This window comes from Ursus americanus, chromosome 23 (genome assembly GCF_024610735.1).
Source record: "Ursus americanus isolate L20-20 chromosome 23, mUrsAme1.1.p, whole genome shotgun sequence".
NCBI classification, from domain to species: domain Eukaryota; kingdom Metazoa; phylum Chordata; class Mammalia; order Carnivora; family Ursidae; genus Ursus; species Ursus americanus.
The window spans coordinates 38112942-38134655 of NC_142149.1; the positions used below are offsets into that span (position 1 = coordinate 38112942).

General features: G+C 50.4%; 1 protein-coding gene and 1 pseudogene across 1 annotated transcript; both read right to left on the bottom strand.

Moving 5' to 3' along the window:
- Nucleotides 1–404: 404 nt before the first annotated feature.
- On the bottom strand, nt 405–12177 carry TMEM98 (transmembrane protein 98). Its single transcript, XM_045773541.2, has 7 exons — nt 12055–12177; nt 9774–9955; nt 8325–8456; nt 7280–7313; nt 5139–5254; nt 2685–2744; nt 405–1226 (listed from the first exon to the last, which is right to left on the bottom strand). The coding sequence occupies exons 2-7, from the start codon at nt 9902–9904 to the stop codon at nt 1019–1021; spliced, it is 681 nt and encodes a 226-aa protein (XP_045629497.1). The 5' UTR covers nt 9905–9955; nt 12055–12177; the 3' UTR covers nt 405–1018.
- Nucleotides 12178–16761: 4584 nt separating this feature from the next.
- On the bottom strand, nt 16762–17885 carry LOC123777031 (glyceraldehyde-3-phosphate dehydrogenase-like; annotated as a pseudogene).
- Between the last annotated feature and the right edge of the window lie 3829 nt (nt 17886–21714).

Here is a 21714-nt window from a genome sequence, read left to right on the forward strand (position 1 = left end):
TTGGCTCTGAGATCCTGGGAGGAAGCCAAGTACGTCAGTCTCTCCTACATGCTTATGACGGCCATCGTGCAATTTGGGTATACAACCAGATTATGCCGTGGGGATTGTGGGTCCCACAAAGGTCTCCAGTCATAAAAATGCCCCTCATCGTTCAATATCTGCAAAACAAACAGATCTCAAAAGCAAGGGGACCACATCCTTCATGGATATCATTGCTCATGTGGAAACTACTTTACGGGGGTACTTCTGCCTCAACTCGGAAGGGTCTTTAAATAGCTCTTTTTGGGTCATACACACAAGGTATCCTCAGGATTCTTAGGCTCTCTTCTTCCACCCTCAGTTCTCAAATACGTCCCACCGCACGCCATACATTTGAATTCGACTCAATAACCACTCACTCGACAGAAATCTCAGGGTGAGTTTACTGTCCTCCTAGTGGTAGCTAGGTAGAATTGCAGGCACAGGGACAAAAAGGGAACCATCAACCCGGAGGTGCTCACTTTCAAAGCCAAACCTGGTAAGCGGAGGAGGGACTCAGATGCCTGGGGGACCAGGCAGATAACTACAAATAAATGAACCAGACGGGGCAAGAGAGTGCAGCCCTGTGGAAAGAGACAGCTCCTACGGAGTGCCAGCTGATTGTCTTCTGAAAATGCATGTCAGAGTTGCCTTATCTTCTGATTGTCTACGAGAAGCCAGAGACTCTGATTTTAACACGAAACCTTGTGATTTTTCGATGCTGGCTCAATTTTCTTGAAAACACTAGGTGAGCGACAGAAAGGGGACGCTCCGCCAGCTTGTAAAGCTCTGCAGCACGAGCGTGCGTGTGGGCTCCTGTAACTGTGGTGTTAGACTGCCACTCACCAGCCACTGTGGGCAACAGCAACGGAGGCACCAGCTATGCACACGGCTCCAGAGCCTGGGAGAGCATCTAACACTACAGGGGGTGCGGGGGGTGGGGGGTGGGGATTGGAGGGCTCCGAGGATCTGAGGAGCCACCCAGGGACGGCAGCGGGCACTAAATGGCCGACTGCTCCTGCAGGAAACCTTCAGGGCCTGGGAGGCCTTTATCTGTTTCAGAAGCCAGGGCTGCTTCTCGAAGGACTTCCAAGTGTTCCTCGGCAGCTGACAGGGACTGGTCGATCCAATCCAGGCCCCCGGTCAGGTGGCAGGCATTCCTGGTCACTAGCACCAGATGACTGACCGACAGGAGGAGGGCAGTTGTCCTAGAAAAAGCAACAGGATCGGTTTCCCCAAGAAAGGAGAGATTGTGCACCAAAGCCCACACGGACAGACTCTAGTCTGGTGTTCTCCAAACTGGAGGCCCTTCCCCAGGAGGCTGCGGAGTAACTGAAAGATGGTTCCACGCTCAAATAAATCTGGAAATGGCTGGTTTCAGCAAGGTTAACTGAAGCCTTCCCTGGGCCTTTAAGCATGCATGATAAAGCTCTCAGGAAAGAGTACAACGGGCCGTGGCTCACTAACTTATTTAAGATTGTGGAGCCTGTTGGGGCGCCTGGGTGGCACAGCGGTTAAGCGTCTGCCTTCGGCGCAGGGCGTGATCCCGGGGTCCTGGGATCGAGTCCCACATCAGGCTCCTCCACTATGAGCCTGCTTCTTCCTCTCCCACTCCCCCTGCTTGTGTTCCTCTCTCGCTGGCTGTCTCTATCTCTGTCGAATAAATAAATAAAATCTTTAAAAAAAAAAAAAAAGATTGTGGAGCCTGTTTTCTGCGGCACACCTATGAACATCTCCCAGATGAGTGTTTCCCAGGACAGTCCAGATCTGGTCGGTTGGAGGAGCACAGCCCCAACGGCTGCCCACTTAAAGACAGGAAGGCTACACATACCCCTGCCTCGGGCATCCCTTGTTGATTCCGAATCAATACGGCCCCAGGCTGGTTTACACCACTCTAAAAACAAAATTTCATTGAAAACCAAATCGAGGAGGAGTGGTTTTTTCCCCCAGTGTTGGAAGATTCACGGTAGAATATCATTTATATAGTGAGTGTGCGTGATGCATTTGGGAACGTATCGCACGGTACCAGCCCGTGCACGCAGCGGGGTAAGCCACAGGAGCGGGCGGAAAAACCAGCTGAAGCACGGTGAGCCGCTGTCTATCTGGCAAGCACCACACACAACAGCTCTAGAAAATGGTCATATACCTCCAAGAGAAGAAAGAATCTGGTGTTTTTAATGAGTTTGCCTCTGGTAGAGGAATATAATTTAACGAGACGGGAGGGGTCCCGGGTATGTTCCTTGGAAGGTGAGCACGGCTTGAGCTCCCCGGTCCCTTTCCTTCCCCTTGCACTGCTCACCACCTGCCCCACCCACCCACTGGGCAGCACTCACAGCTGGGGCGTGTCTGCTTCCGGGGTCCAAAGAGCAGAGGCAGCCGAGGGGGGAAGAGGGAGGGAGGGAAGGTGCAGATAGGACTTAGGGTGGCCAGATGTTTAACTACAAAAATTCAAAATCTAAGACTGGCTCTCCCGAATCCCAGGTTTCAGGAAGGGCACAGGCCTCTCTCACCAATCACACTGAAATGAATGGTGCCCGAAGCCCAGGCAGCTCTGGGAGCCCAGCAAACAGCCCTCTCCACAGCAACCCGAAGAGCGAACCTCACAGATGTGATAAAATGGGGAGCTTCGGGCATCCGAAGCCGAATGTCCCCTCCCTCCCGCTCACCGTGCATCCAGGAGCTTGGGGTCCAACGGAGGGTACATCGATCTCACCACATCGTCCACTCTGTGGAGGCAAAACGTTTTCAGAATTGAACTTTCCTTCTGTCCTTTTTTCCTTCCTCCTTTTCTACCTCTCCTTGTCCCGATTCTTCTCTCCTGATCTTTGAGCCCCAAACTTTGGTGATTCCTTCTCTAATTGCTCTTGCATTCTCAGACAGACTCAAACAGAAAGGCTTCTGGTTCAGTTTAGAGAATATTTTGTTTTCTGGTTTCAAGTCCCCATAGTTTAAAAAGCGTAAGTTCACACATCTGGAATGATATTCGAGATAACGCTACTAAATTAAAGAGCCAAGCTGTCGAACAGCATATAAAGTGTGACTGATCCATTTGCATGAAAACAAGAAACACAAGCTATGACGTGCGGGAGTGGGGTAGCATGCAGGCACACGCACCATTCACTAGTGTCACCTTTGGGGACTGGGATGGAATGAGGGCTTCCTTCTCTTTCCAGATAATCTATTTCTACAATGTTTTAACTTTTGTAAGTATTTATTCCTATTGTGTTTTTAAAAATGGTGGAACATAGTTACATAAAACACTAAAAAAAAACCTACAAGTTTAATTTGGGTTCAAACTGCTCCGTTGGATTTCCTTTCCATTACGGTACACTTTGTGGTTATTTATCCAATTTTTTTAATCAAGTTCAGAAAGGAACTACTATTCATTCTGATTTGTAGGGTTCAAGATTTTCATCCAAATCCTTCCTCCTGGACCACTTGATAGACAGGAAGAAAGAATAATGATGCATTGTTTGATTTTGAAAAGCACTTAAAAATAGATGCTCTCCAGTGTTCTTGTCTCGGGGCTGAGGGGCTGGTGAGGACATGCAGAGGAACGTGGGCTGCTGTCCTCGCCGGCCCCTTTCTCTGTAGTACCCCGAAGCTGAAGCCACTCGCCTCGAAACTAATATGCTATCAACACGCTGTGTGAAGTAAATGCAGCAAGAAAAACAATGGGGACCAAAAAATTGCCAGAAGGAGAAAGCCGTGTAAAGGCAAAAAAATAAAGCAAGGACACGGATTGAATTATGGCACGGAACGTTCTAGAAGTAGTCCAAGGGACTCAGAAGGACGGGCCAGAGGGCACCCGGTTAGGTGTGCCCTCTGAGCAATGCCACACCCTCCCTCTCGCACCAGAGCTAATCCTCACAGGAAGCGTGATGAAGGTCCAACAGAGATGAACAGTGCCGTCCCCACCACCAATGGGTGGCCAGGGGAATGCCTGGTGCTTGCCCAGAGCCTGGGCTGGAGGGCCTTCTGGCCTGGCTGATACAAGCCCTAGAGCTACACCCACCCGGACAGCTCCAGAGAAAGCCAACAACTGTTCTGGGCTGAGTCCCTCCCCTGGATTCTCGCCCTCCCACTTTCTCAACTCACTGAACACCCTGGACAGAGTTCAAGCGCAACTCTTTCCTTTTCCTTCAGACGGCTGGTTCCTCGTGATCTACCTGAGGCCGTGCAACCAGGAAACCGAGAGCCCCCGGAACTCACAGGGATGCCACCGTTCACACCAGGGATGTGGAGGCGCAGCCCTGACAGTGAGGTTGCCGGGCTGATGAAGAAAAGATCCTGCATGGGGCCAACTCCCGACTCAGGCACATCCACATACCAGCCACCAGATGGCAGCACAAACTCAGTTCCACCCCTCTGCCTAAGAAAAGGGCTTTGTGTTTCTCCATAGTCAAGCCCAAATGAGGGGGTGTAGTTGTTGACTGCAATCCTGCTGGTTGCCTCCCACATGGGATTTTGCAGACAGCCCGGAATTTGGGAGATCTGAATGAAGTATGGCTTCATCTTCCCCGCCCACCCAGTCCTGGAGGCTACTGGCTGGGCCATGGCTGGGGCAGTGGGTGACAGGGAGGTAGCAAGGAGTGAGTCCCTGAAACTAGACTCCAGTACAAATAGGGCAGGGCGTGGCATGGCCAGCAGGTCACTGCATAGAGGGGTGTGGACACCTGTAAGAAATGTGCTTACTGGCCCAGAGCCCGGGAAGGAGGAAAGGAAGGCAGCCCCAGCTGGTATGGGGCTAAGGGAGAGGGAACAGCCACAGTGGGATCTGCAGAACGGACTAGAAATGTCGGCACTAGTCACATGCTAGAACTGCCCAAAAAGCCGACTGGAGGGGGCCTGTGGGAGGTGGGGGGAACCGTGTGAGACCACCCTGGCTTGGTCTCTGGTATCTAAACACAAGCACCTGAAGTTCCTATGTGGGAGGTGGGGGGAACCGTGTGAGACCACCCTGGCTTGGTCTCTGGTATCTAAACACAAGCACCTGAAGTTCCTATGTGGTTTCTTCAAGAAGCCTGACCCACCTGCCACCTCAGCTTCCAACCCCTCCCCCTCCCCCCCCTCCCCCCCCCCCGCATGGAGTGTGGGGACCTCAAGGCCCACCAGCTCACCTGGGGCTGATACGCTTGGCCACCACGATGATGTCACTGACACTGGCTGAGGTCTTCATCTTGGCCCCGGAGCCCATTGTCATGGCAACAAGTTTTTCTGTCAGAGTGTGACAAATCTAACATAGTAGGGAGGAGAGAGGTGATGAGGGGTGCCCTAGCCCCTAAGAGCACCTCCCACCCCCACAAACAAATATGGCGCCTGCCTTGGGTTCCATCCCACACCCAGGGACCCTAACCTAGTGGGCAAGTTGAAGTGAAAAGCACACAGAGACGAGAGAGGAGAAAGAGACAAAAGCCAAGAACGAGGCCCGGTGAGGAGGGAGGGGTGGGAAACTCAGATCGGGGTCAGGGTTTCGGCTTAGAGAAGTCTAAGCTGAAATAATCTGTCTAAGAAAAATCATGTGCTCTAATTTACCTCCTCGTTTCAGGGGGAAAAAACCTATGTTCTCTTTCTATTCCTTCACCTCCCGGTTTATTCTTCCAGAAGGCTAAATCTCTCCAGTGGGGCAGCCTCAGAAACTCTAGCTGGACAAAAGCCAACTGTCCCCTTGAAGCACATCATCCAAAAGCAGCATTCAGTTCAACAGGACGATGGTGAAGGGTCTTCAAAAATAGCAGGAAAAAGGTAAGACTATGACACGAGGCCTTTGTCATCATCTGTCAACATGCTGGCCACCCCAAAAGCTTTGTTTCCCCCCTTCCACACCTCCTTGATGTGCTTCTTTCCCTGGCAAATAGGTTCCATGACCTGCCTTAGACTCGGGGATGGAAAGGAGGGCAGAAAGAAGGCCAAGGGGCCACCCAAGATAGAGCCTAGGCCACAAGTAACCAAGCAAAAGGGACGTCAGATTGCAGGGCCTCTTCTTTGATGGGAGACTCTCTGGATGGGCCATTGACTCCAGTCCAGCAGGACTCCTTCCTGCTGACTTATCCCCTACCTCAGGTGTCATTTACCCTCCTCCTTTAATAGGCGAGGGCAGGGAGGACCAGGACCAATCCTAGCTGGGAGACAGGAGTGGAATATAGCATTATTGCTCTAGTCGTTAGACCTATCTATCTGTAACCATATCTACACCCAAGAGCTTCTTGGAATTAAATAATCCTAGACTCTGTGACAACAATTTCCTACTAGGCACTCCTTTGTCCCCCAAGAGAGACAGCTAAAGGAGAGGTGGGATGAAAGACTTTTTTAGCTTATTTATTTACTCATTTGTAGGCTCCACGCCCAGCCTGGAGCCCAACACCAGGCTTGAACTCACGACCCTGAGATCAAGACCTGAGCTGAAATCAAGAGTCAGACGCTCAACCGACTGAGCCAACCCAGGAGCCCCAAAAGGCTTTTTCCTGTGTTGTACTGAATGACACTGAAGAAAAGATAAAGATGTCTTTCTGGAAATGTTGAATAATTACTGGACAAAAAGATAAACGTGTGGTTTCCCAAGTTACTGAGATGAGGAACGTAGCAATATCTGCAACTGGCCAAATATTTCACTATTATCATTATTCTATCAGGCGAGAATTAAAAAACAAATGCTTAAACTATAAAAATTACCCCAAACTAGAAAACCTAGCCAAAATACAAACTGGATGCAATTTCCACCCAATTGCAGAGGCAGCAAGAATTAAAAGAAACCCAATCTGCCTCCTACTACTCACGGTTTGGATTTTTCAACACTGATTGTCCCATTCAGCTGACTACTGTCCCAGCCAGAGAGGGCCCGTGAGGGACTTTCTAGCAACTGGTAAGTCCAGACACGGAACTCAACTTGCTGAGCAAAGGGCTGAGCTCTCTGTTAATAAAAAATAAAAGGGCCCGGAGAGAAAGTGGGGAGTCCCGCTCCCCCTCGGCAGCCACACAGACTTCCCCAGTTGGTGAAAATGTGGCTAGTGACCACCTATGCGGTCACTGTATTAGGAGGACCAGGTGAAACAAAACCTCTGAAAGCGTCGGAGAGTGCTAAAGTATAATAACCATCCAGGAGGGAGTAGAAACAGTAGAAATTCCAAGGGTCAGGCATGTTTTTAAAAAGCCTCTTGCACGGATTCCGTGCCCTTCCTAGAAAGATCCCTTTCAACAGTACATGCATGGGGGGTGCTCTGGTGACCTCCCCCCTCGTGTCATGGAAATCAAAAAGTATTACCTTCAAGATGGCAATGCAGTGGGACATGAGACCCCTGGAGAGACAAGAAGAATCCATCAGTGCCTCCCTATCGAGGCCCCCCTCGCTCCTGACACCAGCTCCGTCCCCCATCTAGCTCTGACCCCCCGGGACACTGCCCAGAGCAGGAATGCCTTCAGGTTCAACTGAACAAGTCCACGAGCTAAATGAGGAGGCACCTTCTTTCCTTTCCTTCCCTTCCCTCCCCTCCCCTCCCCTCCCCTCCCCTCCCCTTCCCTTCCCTTCCCTTCCCCCCTCTCATATACAGCTGCTCTTCCAGGCAGCGCTCACCTTTCGAGTCATGCTTCCTTAGAACTCTGAGCTTCTGACACTGTTCCCCCCAGCCCGTGTGTCCTTCCCCTTATTCTCAGTCTGGTGACCACCTCATCTTTCAAGACCCAGGTCAAAAAGCACCCACTCCGTGGTAGCTTTCATGAAAGCCCCCTCTACCTTCCCAACCCCAGGCAGCTCTAGAGATCGCCAGCGCTGTGTGCCCACGGGACTGTGCGCAGAGACTCGCTCTCACTTCGGAGATACTGTTTTGAGTCGAATTCTGTCTCTCCTCCCAGTTTAATATCTGCAATAACTGGCCCAGTGTCCGGCACATAACGCCCCCACACACAGCTGCTCAGTGAATGATAAGGGCTCGGAGCAGCACACACATCTCAACATGTAGAGGGCCCTGCTGGATGGAGGGATCCCTGAGGGACCCTGAAGACAAAGGCTACATCCCTGGACGCTGTGTCCAGGCACCCCAGGGATAACCCAGGCACACGAGGGGGACCTTGGAACAAGTTTTGTCACACATCTATGGGCTCGGTGTTTAGAGTTACAAAATGAGGGGAGAGGAGGACAAACACTGTCATATCTGAGCCCCGCCCCCCAGCTGAGGGCAATCGGCAGCAGGTGGCACAGTGCTCCCGGACGCACAGCAGTGCCTGGCAAAGGAAGCCAGAAAAGAGCACCCAGAAGCCCCGTGTGCCATCATCAGGGGATTATGGCAAACAAACGGTCCCTCGGGCCTTACGAGGCATCTTCAATCCAGTCTTCGTTCTCCAGAATGGCCTCAATGTGGGGGTTGGTGATGACCACATCGTCCAGTTCTAGCTCAGACGGTTCTGACTGGGTCTCCATGGCGCCGATGAGGTCCACAATAGGCCTGGAAGGAAAAGCCCAGGACAGTGGCTTCAGGATGGGTGGCTCTTGCTGACCCTCTCCTCACTGAGGGCCATGTATCCCCCAACAGAATGTAGAAAGTTAGTAAGTTAAAGCATTGACCTCGTGTCCTGGATCCAAACCTAACCCCAGGGGGGGCTGCAGGTGCAGGAAGGACACATGGCTAGAGGTGCGTCAAGGAGGCAGGCCGGGGTGCAAGGAAGAAAAGTGAAGCAGAAGGAGACGAACCGCTAAGAGAAAGAGCAGAGCCACAACCATAAATACAGACAGGTCTTAGACGGGGCTGCTCCTTCCGCACAAAATAACGTCCTTTTTCAGCTTATTTTCCCTTTGGGGCTCCTGGGTGGCTCAGTCGGTTAGGCGTCCGACTCTTGTCTCAGCTCAGGTCTTGATCTCAGGATCATAAGTTCAAGCCCTGCATTTGGACCTCATACCCAGCATGGAGCCTACTTTAAAAAACCAAACCAAACCAAAACAAAATTTTATTTTCCCTTCAAGCCTACCTTATATGGAGAAGCTGAAGTTCCTATTACCCAAACCTACCTGGTGTGCAGAATCACTCTCAGGAAGGACTGGAAGGATGGAGGTCTGCCCACATAACCCCCACCCCCTCCTCGTTCTACAGGAGAAGTGGCAGAAGGAACAACATCTACTTTACAACAAGGTTCTTTACAACATGAGATGCCACAGCCTTCCATTCAATAGCAGAGCTTTCCTGGGTCGTATAGACGGGCATTTACAAATTCACCACTTAACAAAGAAGCCGACAGGATTCAGTAGAGGGGTCAGAGAAACTAAGGGTTAGTTGTCATGGTCCCTTCGGGGTCTATCAATTAAAACATCCCTAAACGGAAAACAGGATCTTGCTCATAAAATCTATTGCACACAGAATGCATCATGAAGAAATCTGTGCAAAGAAGGAGCCAGCCCCATGCCAGGATTTCACAAAATCCAGTATCTGCTGCTTCCATGTGTGGCTGGAGCGCAGGCACGGGATTTCTGTTCCTATGAGTTTGGTTGGAAAGAGGTGGCCAGTTCCGGAGAGATGGCCACGGCTTTGTGCTAGGCGAACATGTTCAGGGAATTTCTCCTTAGCTCAGTGACAGAGTCAGAGAAGGCTCAGGACATAGCTAAAGCTCTGAGGTCTCTCTTGGAAAGGAAGCCTTCAAGTACCATGTTAGAGACACAAAGCTAAGCTAGAGTTGTCCGATGCCAAACTTCTTGGGCTCCTCTCTCTTCCGGTTGCTAGAGCCCCTGGCAGAGCCCACCTGTCCTTCTTGCCCTCCCTGGGCCCACTCACTTGGAATCATAGCGCTGCAACAGGTCTCGAGGCCGGCAGTAGCGCTGCCTGCAAACCACCACCAAGGCTGCAAAGGAGGCCAGGAAGATGGTGGCCAGCACGCCTATGGCCACAATCACCACCGTCTCCATGCTTCTGGGGGGCTCGCTCCGTCCCCGTCACATCCCCAGCATGGGCTAAATCTTAGAAGACACAAGGGCAGAGGAGGCCTTGGTAAAGAAGCAGCAAAAGAGAGTGGGGCAGTGGGGGTCTTACCTGCTGGGGGGGGCGTGGAGAGCCAGTTTCCCCCAAGTCCCCTGCAGAGACCAAGTTACCTGCTTGGGGGGCCAGGTCCCCCCAAGTCACCTCCAGAGGCCTGAGGGCCTGAATAGAATCAAGATGCATTTTATGTCCTGCCCCAAATTTGCCTTTTGTTTAATTAAGAGTTTGCCGCCTGCTGGACCAGGATGACCTTTTAAACCCGGACAAAAGGAAACATTTCAACTAGCACTATTGTTTCGCATCTCCACGAAGACCGTGAAAGAATATCCTCCTACGAAGGGCCGGATTGCATTTACTGAGAATCTCCTCTGTGCCAGGCACTTTGTGTATTAACCCTGAGGTAGGTATTAATAGCCCCATTTTACAGTTGAGAAAACTGAGGTTCAGGGAGGTTAAGTAATTTGTCCAAGTTTCTGAAGTCAGAAAGCAGAAACCCATCCACTTAAACTGAGATGGGTGTTCACCTCCCTTTTCTTTTCTAAGGAGGGAAGAAGATTCTAAAAAATCTGGAAAGGGATTTGACTGTCAGTTTCCGTGTCGGAAACTTAGAACTGGTGTTCAAGTGTTCTTTGCCTACTGCCTGTTTTCACTCAGGACGTTCTTCCACACCTATTTTAGACCTGGCAGAGGAACAAGGGCGCCTCAAAGAAGTATGTATTCATTGCAGGAGCCTACTTCTGTGCCTTTGAGCAAGTCTCTTTCCCTGTCTGGGCTTTAATTTCACCTGCAAAAGAGGGGCTCTGAGCTAGGAGTCCAGGACGATGGTCTTATTCTATATTACATATCTCCAAGTGTCCAAATGTTCCCAGTTGTCATTCAATAAGCATTTATGGGTCATCGGCTAGGCACCAAGCACTAGACAGCATTCTGGAGATAAATAAGACACGGACCCCAAACCTTGAAGAGGAAGAAAGAGGTGGACAGGCGGACAAATGTTTGCTGTTTGCTTGTCAGTCTCTTTCCCAGCTCCTCAACTCCCTGTGTCTATGCCACATGGCAGGGTACACAGACAAGAGACAACTGTGCTTGCATGACATTTTCTGGGCAAGCCTTCTTCACAGGGCAGGGGAAGTTTGAGCTGGGTTTCGAAGGATGAGTAGGAGTTTGCCAGGCGGACAGCATGTGGACTTGGTTGGCTCAAAGTGCCAAGGAGGCCTTTCTCAAGGGTTTCACAGAGCAGCTGCTCTGCCACCTCAAACTCACTTGCTCAGGAGGGTGAGAAGGCTACGGTCTGTCTGTTGCATTTCTTTATCTCCCTTGGGGGGTTGGGGGAGGCAGGAGGTAATTCTCAGGGTCTGCCTCAATTTCTCCAAATGTGTGTTTCTCTACATGGTCCCTCCTAAAGGGCTACCTGCTTTAGCCCGTTTTCTTTCCTCCTCTCACTTCTGTGTCTGTCTCCGTGTCTCTCCATTTTCCTCTCCAGACATCTTACCCCCTCCCTGGTGTTTCCTTTCCCCTCCCCCTACGCCATGGCCTCCAAGACCACCCGCTTTGTTTCCTCTCTTCCTGGGGCGCTTGAGTGTGTTTCTCTGAGGCGGACCAGCTTTCTCTGAGTTTTTGCTGCCTTATTCCGTGATTTGTCTGTATGAATCTTTGTGTGTTTTTCCTTTTCTCTGTGTGTTTCAGGATGAGTTTTTGTCTCCTCTTTGTACGAGCTTGGGTAGGTCTCCGTTTCTTGGTGTATGTGTGTCTGTCTGTCTCCCCCACCCCCTTCTCCTTCAGCCCCAGGCCCCTACCTCCTCCCCCCTGCCCGGCCCCCCAGGCGAGCCGCCCCAACACCTAGGCGGGAGGAAGGGACCCCCACCCGGCCCGGCGCGGGGCTCGCAGGGCTCCCAGGCGCGCAGCTCCAACTTCGCCCAACTTGCGGGGCGGCCGGGCAGCGCCGCGCGTTCCACGGCCCCAACAAAGGGGCGGCCGCCCCCCCCCCCCCCCGGCATCAGCCCCAATCTCCGGCCCCCCGACCTCGCGCGCCCGCACCCCCTGGCTCCCGCGGCACCGGGGCGCGGCGAGGCCCACCCACCTCAGCCGCGGCGGCAGGACGCATCCCGGGGGCGCTCCGGCCGCCCGGCCCCGCCGATAGCAAAGTCCGAGCGCGGGACTGGCGGGCGGCTCCTGCGAGCGGGGCATGCCGGGAAGGAGCTGGGCTGTCCGAAGGAATCGAGATAAAGTCCCCGGGCGCCAAACCCCCAGGTGGGGGGGGGGGCGCATCCAAATCCCCCGCTGCCAGGCGCCGCCGTCCCCGCCGGGCCGAGGCAGGCCGAGGGTTGGGGCGGCGGGAGGCCTGGCAGGGGGGAGGCCCTCACTCAGCCACCCAGCAGGCGCTCCTCGAGCCCCCGCTGCCTGCCGAGCCCAGGTCCGGGGGAGGGAGGCCGCCGGGTCCTTGCCACCCCCCACCCCTGCGGGCTGGCCATCCAGGGGGGCTGCGGAGACTGAGCGGACTGCACAGTGGGCTGGCCACGAAGCCAGTCTGCTCTTACCCACTGTGGTTTAGATCCTAGCTCTGCCACTTACTAGCTGTGCACAACTTATTTTATTCCTCTGTGCCTTGCTCTCCTCATCTGTAAAGTGGGGCCACAGCTTGTAGGCATGCTCAGAGCTGCCTGGCCCAGGGTAAATGTGAATCAGTGAGAGCTCTCATGACAGCCTCACCCACACTGGGCACACAAGCAGGCCCACCCCAAACAGTTGCTGTGCCAGGGACAGGCGTGGAAACACAGGACCCTGGCTGGTTGTCCTGCCCGTTCTGTGTGCACTCTACTCTAGGGACCCAAGGGAACTCACATTATTCCTTCACAGCCCCCACTCTGCAAACAGCCATCCCTCGGCCATCCCTCAGGGGTAAAGATGCTCACACCAAGAGGTACAGGATGCCTTGAAGGACGGGGGTCCACACAGGCTCTGGAAACAGGCTGGGGCTTTGGGGCAGACTCTTTTTTCCAGAGTCCAGTGAGTCAGGAGCATGGTCTCGAAGGAGGCATGAGCTCTACATGGTCATTCCCCTTAGCCTTCAAACTCCTAGGCCTGTAAGGAAGAGACAGGACCCAAGTGAGGTCAACTAGAGCCTGGGGCTTAAGGCAGAGACTCCATCAACCAATCTAAGGTCAGTACTGGTGACAAGAACCAAAGGATGCACAGTAGGTCCTGGGCAACTTAACGTAGACTCCGCAAACTGTTCCCCGCTAAGCCACATGCAGCCCACAGAGTGTTTGGGTTTTTGTTTTTGTTTTTCCCGACTTACAGTTAAAAAAAAAAAATCAAACTAGCTTCCCACATTATAAAAAATCATGAATTTCACTTATACCTACAGATTTCCAGCTTCTCTGGGAAATTCATAAGATCTCTCAAAATGCAGCCCACGTTCATTTGGAAGTAAGAGTAAGTAGGAGAGGGGCGGCTGTGGTCCCCAGGCATGCTCTCCTGGCCACCACTTTCCCCACTGCATACCCCGCTGCCCATGCATTCACAGCTCCCGTTTGGTTGAGAGCCTGGCTGAGTGCGCAGCTGTGGTTTCCCACTGCTGGCACTTAGGGATGGGAAGGCTGAGAGACGATTTTGCTACCCTCTAAAGTGCTTTTGTGGAGAAGCTATGTCAGGGAGCAAGAATTCCTATTCCCTTCAAGGGTCCTTCTACTGGACTAAGAATCGAATTGACATTAGACATTAGACTTAGACATTAGACTCATAATCAAATTGACCTAAAGACATTAACAAGAGAAAATCAAATTCGATAGCATACTTATAGGGAATCCACACAGTCATGGAAATTCCAAAGACAGTCAGGCAAAATGAGGTATATGACATTCTGAACTAAGGAGAAGGGGCTAGGGATCTGGGACTTCAGAGGAAAGGAATGTAATTCACAGGGCAATAAGAAGAGGAGATATTTAGTGATTAGATGTTTGCCCAGCCATACAGATCAATCATTCAGATAAAATATATCTTTGCAGGGTGCCTGGGTGGTGCCATCAGTTAAGTGTCTGACTCTTGGTTTTGGCTCAGGTTGTGATCTCAGGGTCGTGAGATCAAGCCCGGCATCGGGTTCCACACTCAGCATGGAGTCTGCTTGAGATTCTCTCTCCCTCTCTCTCTGTCCCCCTCCCCGGCACATTCTTTCTCTTTCTCTCTCCTTTTAAAATAAATAAATAAATCTTTTGAAAAATTATCTTTACGGGGCGCCTGGGTGGCACGGTGGTTAAGCGTCTGCCTTAGGCTCAGGGCGTGATCCCAGCATTCTGGGATCGAGCCCCACATCAGGCTCCTCCGCTATGAGCCCGCTTCTTCCTCTCCCACTCCCGCTGCTTGTGTTCCCTCTCTCGCTGGCTGTCTCTATCTCTGTTAAATAAATAAATAAATAAATAATCTTTAAAAAAAAAAAAGAAAGAAAGAAAAATTATCTTTACTAACCACCTTTATTCTGGAAAGACCCTCCAATCTAGATTCTTCTGTGTAGTTAAGGGAGGGACAAAATTTTCTCTTGAGCCCACAGGGTCTCAACTGCCTTCAGCTCAAAGTAATCCACATGCCAAAGTGGCACGTTGTGGGGGGAGGGGCCTGTCTCAACCCCCTTCAGCTCAATCTGTTTAAAGAAAATGCGCTTACGGCAAAGCAGCAACCATCAGAACAGGTGACTGGGGACAGTAAGTGTCTCCATTTCTTGAAAATACTTTGAGAAGAATGGAGTGCTATTTTTGTCTTGGGTGGTTTAGACATTTGGTGGCCTTGAGGTAAGAAGTTAAACCACATGATAAAGAAGATGTGGGGGGTGTGTGTGTTTCTTTATCTCTATCTATATCATAAATCTATAAAATGGAATATTACTCAGCCATAAAAAGGAATGAAATCTTGCCATTTGCAACAACATGGAGGTCATAATGCTAAGTGAAATAAGTCAGTCAGAGAAAGAAACAACAAAATGAACAAAGAAAAAAAAGAGACAAACCGTAAAACAGACTCTTAAATATAGAGAACAAACTGACAGTTATCAGAGGGGAGTGTGGAGTGACCCGATCAGGTGGAGGCGGGGGGCTGTGCAGGCATCTGAGGCAGAACAAAGGAGACAGAAGTTTATTGAATAAAACACAGGGGAGCTGAGCAGGACAGTGAGGGAGAGACCATCTTCCAGGGGACAGTGGTGGGGGCCGTAGTTAAGGGGGAACATGAGGAGGTTTGGGAATGAATGGTATTTTCCTTTTTTGGTATTGTGTCTGGGTGTAAGTAACTCACGGGTCAGCTAGTGCTTATGGGTATTGTTTTTAATTTATTCAATTTATTTAAGGAGGGGGCAGAGGGAGAGAATCTGCAAGCAGATTCCCTGCTGAGCATGGAGCCCAACTTGGGGCTCAATCCCATGACCCTGAGATCATGACTGGAGCCAAAACCAGGAGTCAAACGCTTAACCCCCTGAGCCACCCAGGCGTCTGGGCTTATGGCTATTTTGAGGTGGGTCGCCTAATGGGCCTGTCTGTACTCAGCCCAGTGGTCACTGTGGCCCTTCTACCTCACTCAGGTTTCCAGTGCTCACGCTGGTTGTCTAAAAGCAGCCTCTACAGGGAGGTGGGTGGGGGCATGGGTGAAATAGGTGATAGGGATTAAGAGTACACTTGTCATCATGAGCACCAAATAATGTATGGAATTGTTGAATCACCATATTGTACACCTGGAATACCATACACCGTATGCTTCTTATACTGGAATGTTAAAGGAAGAAGAAGAAAAGAAGGGAAAAAAGAGCTAAACTACATGATCTCTTGTGGCCTCTTTCAGGTGTTGGGGAGAAAGAAATTTTCCTCCATTTAGAATTCTTCTAGCTGGACTAAGAATTAAATTTACACAAGACAAATTAACAGGAGAAAATCGAATTTACTTCCCTGTGTCTGGGGAATCCACACAGACATGAAATTCTGAAGACAGGCAAAGGATGTATAGGTGTGATTTTCATGTGTATGTCTTCCGTGAGAAGGGTCTGGGTCTGGGGATGCAAAGGGGAGGAAGGCCACAGCCTGAAAGTGAGAGGAGATGCTTGGGACACAGAAATCACCCTGTTATACAGACCAGTTTCTTAGGTAAAAAGAAATCAGCTAATAGCTCTCTTCCTGGTACAGGCTCTCCTCTCCGATGTAAATTTAGACAGTTGAGGGGGAGGCAAAGAACTTTTCCTGAATCTGCTGGGTTTGGATTGCTTTTAACTCAAAATAATCTTCATGCCGAAGTGGCCCATTTGGGGTGGACTGCTCTAGGCTCCAACATAGGTCTAGGATTTTACGACTCTTGTAGGAGAAATATAAAATAAAACATTAACCTTGGGGAGTTCATAACACAAATGGAAAAGACCGAAGGGGAGCAGAATTTGTCATCCCAAAATATGCCTCTTTGGCATAAGGATGAATTTAGGCTGATGATTTTTAAGAAATAGCAGACACAGGAGAAGCTCTGAAAACCAACTAGAAATTACCCTTTTGTAAAAGAAACATATATTTATAAGGCAAATCTCCATTTGTTTTTTGGGGTTTTTTGTTGTTTTGCTTTTTGGCTGGGGACAATATACTTTGTTGTGACAAGGTAGGGCTCCCCAAGCCCCTCCCTTTCTTCAGGGGCCCTGGGATGGAAACTGTGTAGAGGTCAGGAGATTCTCAGTGTGTCAGGGGATGAGCTGGGGCAAGGACTCCCCAGCAGCTGAGGGCCTCTCTCTTCCTCTTGCTCTCCCTGGGGCTGGTGGTCTAAGGGGCTCTTACTCCTTAGAGGCCACATGGACCTCTTGGCTGCTATAGCCAAAGTCATTGTCATACCAGGAAATGAGCTTGACACAGTGGTTACTGAGGGCAGTGGCAGCCCCAGCATTAAAGGTGAAAGAGTAGGTGTCACTGTTAAAGTTGCAGGAGACAACCTGGTCCTCGCCATAGCCCAGAATGCCCTGGAGGGAGCCCTCTGCTGCCTGCTTCACCATCTTCTTGATGCCATCGTATTTGGCAGCCTTTTCCAGGCAGCAGGTCAGATCCACGACTGACACATTGTGGGTGGGGACATGGAAGTCCATGCCAGTGAGTTTCCAATTCGGCTCAGGGATGACCTTACCTACAGCTTTGGTGGCACCAGTAGAAGCAGGAATGATAGTCTGGGCAACCCCTTGGCCATCATGCCACAGCTTCCCAGAGGAGCCATCCATGGTCTTCTGGGTGGCGGTGATGGCAAGGACTGTGGTCATGAGTCCCTCCATGATGCCAAAGTTGTCATGGATGACCTTGGCCAGAGGGGCCAAGCAGTTGGTGGTGCAGGAGGCATTTCTGACAATCTTGAGGGCATTGTCATATTTCTCACGGTTCATGCCCATCAGAAACATGGGGCATCAGCAGATGGAGCAGAAATGATGACCCTCTTGGCCCCACCCTTCAAGTGAGCCCCAGCCTTCTCCATGGTGGTAAAGACCTCAGTGGACTCCACAACATACTCAGCACCAGCATCACCTCATTTGATGTTGGCAGGATATGGCTCCTGGAAGATGGAGATGGACGTTCTGTTGATAAGTATCCTGTGCTCAGCCTTGACTATGCCATTGAATTTGCCATGGCTGGAATCATACCGGAACATGTAGATCATGCAGTTGAGGTCGATGAAAGGGTCATTTATGGCAACAATATCCACTTCATCAGAGTTGGGGTGCCTAGGTGGCTCAGTCAGTTAAGTGTCCAACTCTTGATCTCAGCTAAGGTCTTGATCTCAGGGTCCTGAGTTCAAGCCCTGCATTGGGCTCCACACCCAACTTAAAAAAAAAAAATCCATTTTGCCAGAGTCAAAAGCAGCCCTGGTGACCAGGCACTCAATATGACCAAATCCGTTTACTCCAACCTTTACCATCATGTCTCTGGGACATGGCTGTCACTGCTGTCTGTCAAATGGTAAGGAACAGAGAGCCAGGAAATCTCCTTTTGTAAGGGTGTCCTCTCTGTCCCAGGAAGAGATGATTGTAATTCTATAGAAACTCTTATCAATGGGGAAGACACCAGCTTAAATTTGCATAACATACCCTTGTTTACTGTGCTTTTCTGGGTAACCTCCCATAAGTGGTCTGGCTCCTGCTCCCTCCAACACATTTCTTTTGTCTTTTTTTTTTTTTTTAAGATTTTATTCATGTATTTGAGAGCAAGAGAGAGCACAAGCATGGGGAGGGGCAGAGGGACAAGCAGACCTCCCCGCTGAGTGGGGAGCCCGATGCCCAACCCTGAGACCATGGACCTGAGCCGAAGTCAGACTCTAAACCAACTGAGCCACCCAGGTGCTCCTCATTTCTTTTGTCTTTAGCTGGAGATGGTATTTAAGGTGGTGGCTTGGACCATTTCAGGGAGTTACTCAGTTTTCCTGGGTGTCTCCCATGTGTAGAAGAGGTATACATATTATTAAACTTCTGTTTGTTTTTCTCCTGTTAATCTTTTTATTACATGGGGGTCTCAAGCAAGAATCTAAAAGGGTAGAGGGAAAATTATTTTTCCTCCCTTATAAGACCGAAACAAACAAACGGTATAAATGCCCCAATTAACCGCCCACCACTCAGTTGCAGGGAGGACAGGATAGTACTAAGGCTGTGCCAGTGCCCCTGCTAGCCACCTCTCTCCCATCATTCTAGCAACTCCTGCCATCCTAATGCCACTTGAAGTCTCCCTGGACTGATCTGAGATAAACACTCAGTGTTCTTACTTGCAAGCAATCGAAACTGACTACCCACGTAGAAAGGGGGCTTGTTGAAATGACAGGAGGTCCCTGCAGAATCAGCAGGAAACCAAAGACCCAGATTAGGGAATGGGCAGGTACCACAGGGGCTCCAAGGGCTGGGTGCAAGGGTCCGGAAATGATTGTGACCCTCCCTTCAACTTTACCTTTCCTTCCATATTCAAAGTTGTGGGTAGGAACTCACCCCGTCTGTCTCCAGTGTGGGAAGTGAGGCATAGGCAGCACCCTTCCTTCTGTTACATGTGCCTGCAAGGGGGTTTCCCCACCAAAGGTAAGAGGGATAGTTACAGGACTGATCCTCAAAATTCAAACACCCTACATATGGCCTCTCCCCATTCAGTCTGAACGCCAAGCTGTAACAAGTGTTTCCAAATTGAAGACTAAACCCGATGACTAGAGAGGAGAAGCCAGCTGGTCAGAAATGGTGCTGAGGGATGGGGCACCTGGGTGGCTCAGTCAGTAAAGTGCCTTTGGCTCAGGTCATGATCTCAGGGTCCTGGGACGGAGCCCCACATTGGGCTCTCTGCTCCCTCTCACTCTCCCTCTGTGCTCTCTCTCTCAAATAAATAAATAAAATCTTAAAGGAAGGAAGGAAGGAAGGAAGGAAGGAAGGAAGGAAGGAAGGAAGGAAGGGAGGAAGGAAGGGAGAAAGAAAGAAAGAAAGAAAGAAAGAAAGAAAGAAAGAAAGAAAGAAAGAAAGAAAGAAAGAAAGAAAGAAAGGGTGTTGAAGGTAATGAGGAAAGAGGCTTCCTACTGGCCAGTGAGTGCAAGCTTGTGCTCTGCCCAGGCAAGGAGTGAACATTAGTTAAGCACCTACTAGGTACCAGACACCGATTAGGCATCTTACATGCCTATCTCCTTTGATCTTCTCACCAACCCTAAAAAGTCAGTATGATTACGTTTATAAGGGGGAAAATAGAGGGGTTAGGCAAACTACCTGAGCTCTTGCAACCTGTTTAAGTGGTAAGGCCCTTCAAGATCCTTCTGGCTGGACTAAGAGTCATTTGACACGAGACAGATTAACAGAGAAAAAATCAAATTTCATTTTGTATTTAGGGGGAGTCACACAGACATGTAAATGCCAAAGACAGTCAAACAAAACGAGGTATGTATGTCTTTCTGAACTGAGGAGAAGGGGGTAAGAGTCTAAGACTTTACAGGGAAGGAATGAAATTCACAGGAAAATGAAAAAGAGTGCATGTCTGGTAAACAAATGTTTGGGCGACTCAGAAACAGTGGGACGTGGAGGACTTTGATCAAACAGACCTCGCCAGGCTCCTCCCCGTCTACCATACCCGGTTCATATCATAATGTAGTTAACTGTGTTGACAGCTCTCTTCCTGGAAGAGCCTCTATCTAAATTCATATTAGGCAGTTGAGGAGAAGTAAAGAGCTTTTCCTGAATCTGCTGAGTCCAGAAGTCAAGCCCAGTACCTAGGATGGGTGACAGAACGTGGGGAGGAGCCCAGCTTTTCCCCTAGACTACGCCAAATCCCAGTACTTGGGGCAGGAGGAGTCTAAGCAGAGCCAGAGACATCAGGACCGTCTCAGATCCCTAAGCACAGTCAATGCTCAGAGGGCAGTAGACAGACTGGAACACTTACTCAGCTCTTGAGTCAGCTGGATTGACAATTCCCCAGGACAACCGTGGGCTGGAAGAGGCTTGTGTCACCAGCTAGCGTTTGTCCAAACCCTAATGGGGTTCGGGGAATGCCCAAACCTGTCCTACAATGTTTGTCCTGAATGCCCAGGATAGCAGGAACCTAGCAGAGAAGCCCAGGTCTGAGCAAACAGCCCCCATAGTGCCTTCAGTGTCCAGGTAATCTACTTCTAGTTACCTCAGGGGCAGCCTCTCCATCCCCGTAGAGAGCCCGGGGCTGGAGGTACAGAATCCCACAAGAGACAGCTATGGAGAGAATGGGGGAGGGCTTGAGTGCCCCCCAAGAGGAGCAGATCAACCCCAGATCATTTCATAGATGGCTGCTTTAGGACCTGCTCACAACCTAAATCCAAACAGGTGTATTTCAAGGACTGGTCACTGGGTGTCACGGCTGTTCCCTAGGCATGTGCCCTCATCTGTGAGCTAATGCTGGGGCATGCTAGAAAGAGAAATTCCTTCTCTGAAAATTCGTTTACAGGCCTGACATCTTCTGTGTCTTCTATGAACCCCACAACATCCACCCCCCTCTCATCCCCTGTCCCTCCTGGCTGGCCTGGATGGCACCGTCCATCATGGAGTTGCTCCCTGGCCCCTCTCTCCCTCCTAGCTCCGAGCAAACACCAGCAGCTGGAGAAGGTCACACGGCAAGATTGGCCTTGCTGTCGGTTCGTGATCACAGACCGTAAACAGCATTCATTGCTGGCGAGCCATCTGTCCACGGGGATCCAAGTCTCACTCTCCTACTCCCTTAGACAATGACTTCATATTGTCAACCCTCCCACATCCCTATTGCACTCTCACTGGCTTCTTTCTAAAAGAAAAAGAAAAAGGTACTGACTTCCTCATCCCTTCACCATGAAATGTCGACACTTGCCAGGTTTGTACATACCCTCTCCTCTTCCTCTTCTGCCTGAATCCACCCCCCTTTTCTCAAGATCCTGGATCCTTTGTCTTTTTCTACCTTCTTCTGACGTACTATCTTAGTCCGTCCTGCCGAATTCCCGTCAGCAAACAACTGAGCTCATCTTAAATAGCTCTCTCTGCATACCAAGTGATTCTGGCTACCAGCCTATGTCTCTGTTCCCTTTCAGCACTAAATTTCTCCTTTTGTCCCAACACCATCTGAAAAGCTATCTCTACTGACTACCTCCATTCACTCTTTTGCCTGCTCAAATCTGCCAATGCCTGCCTTGCCCCGGAGAGTTGACTTCTCAAGGTCACTGTGATCTCCATGTCTCCAAATGCAGTGAATGTCCACGTCTCCTTTTAACACTCTCCCCAGGATGGTGCACAGCAGAC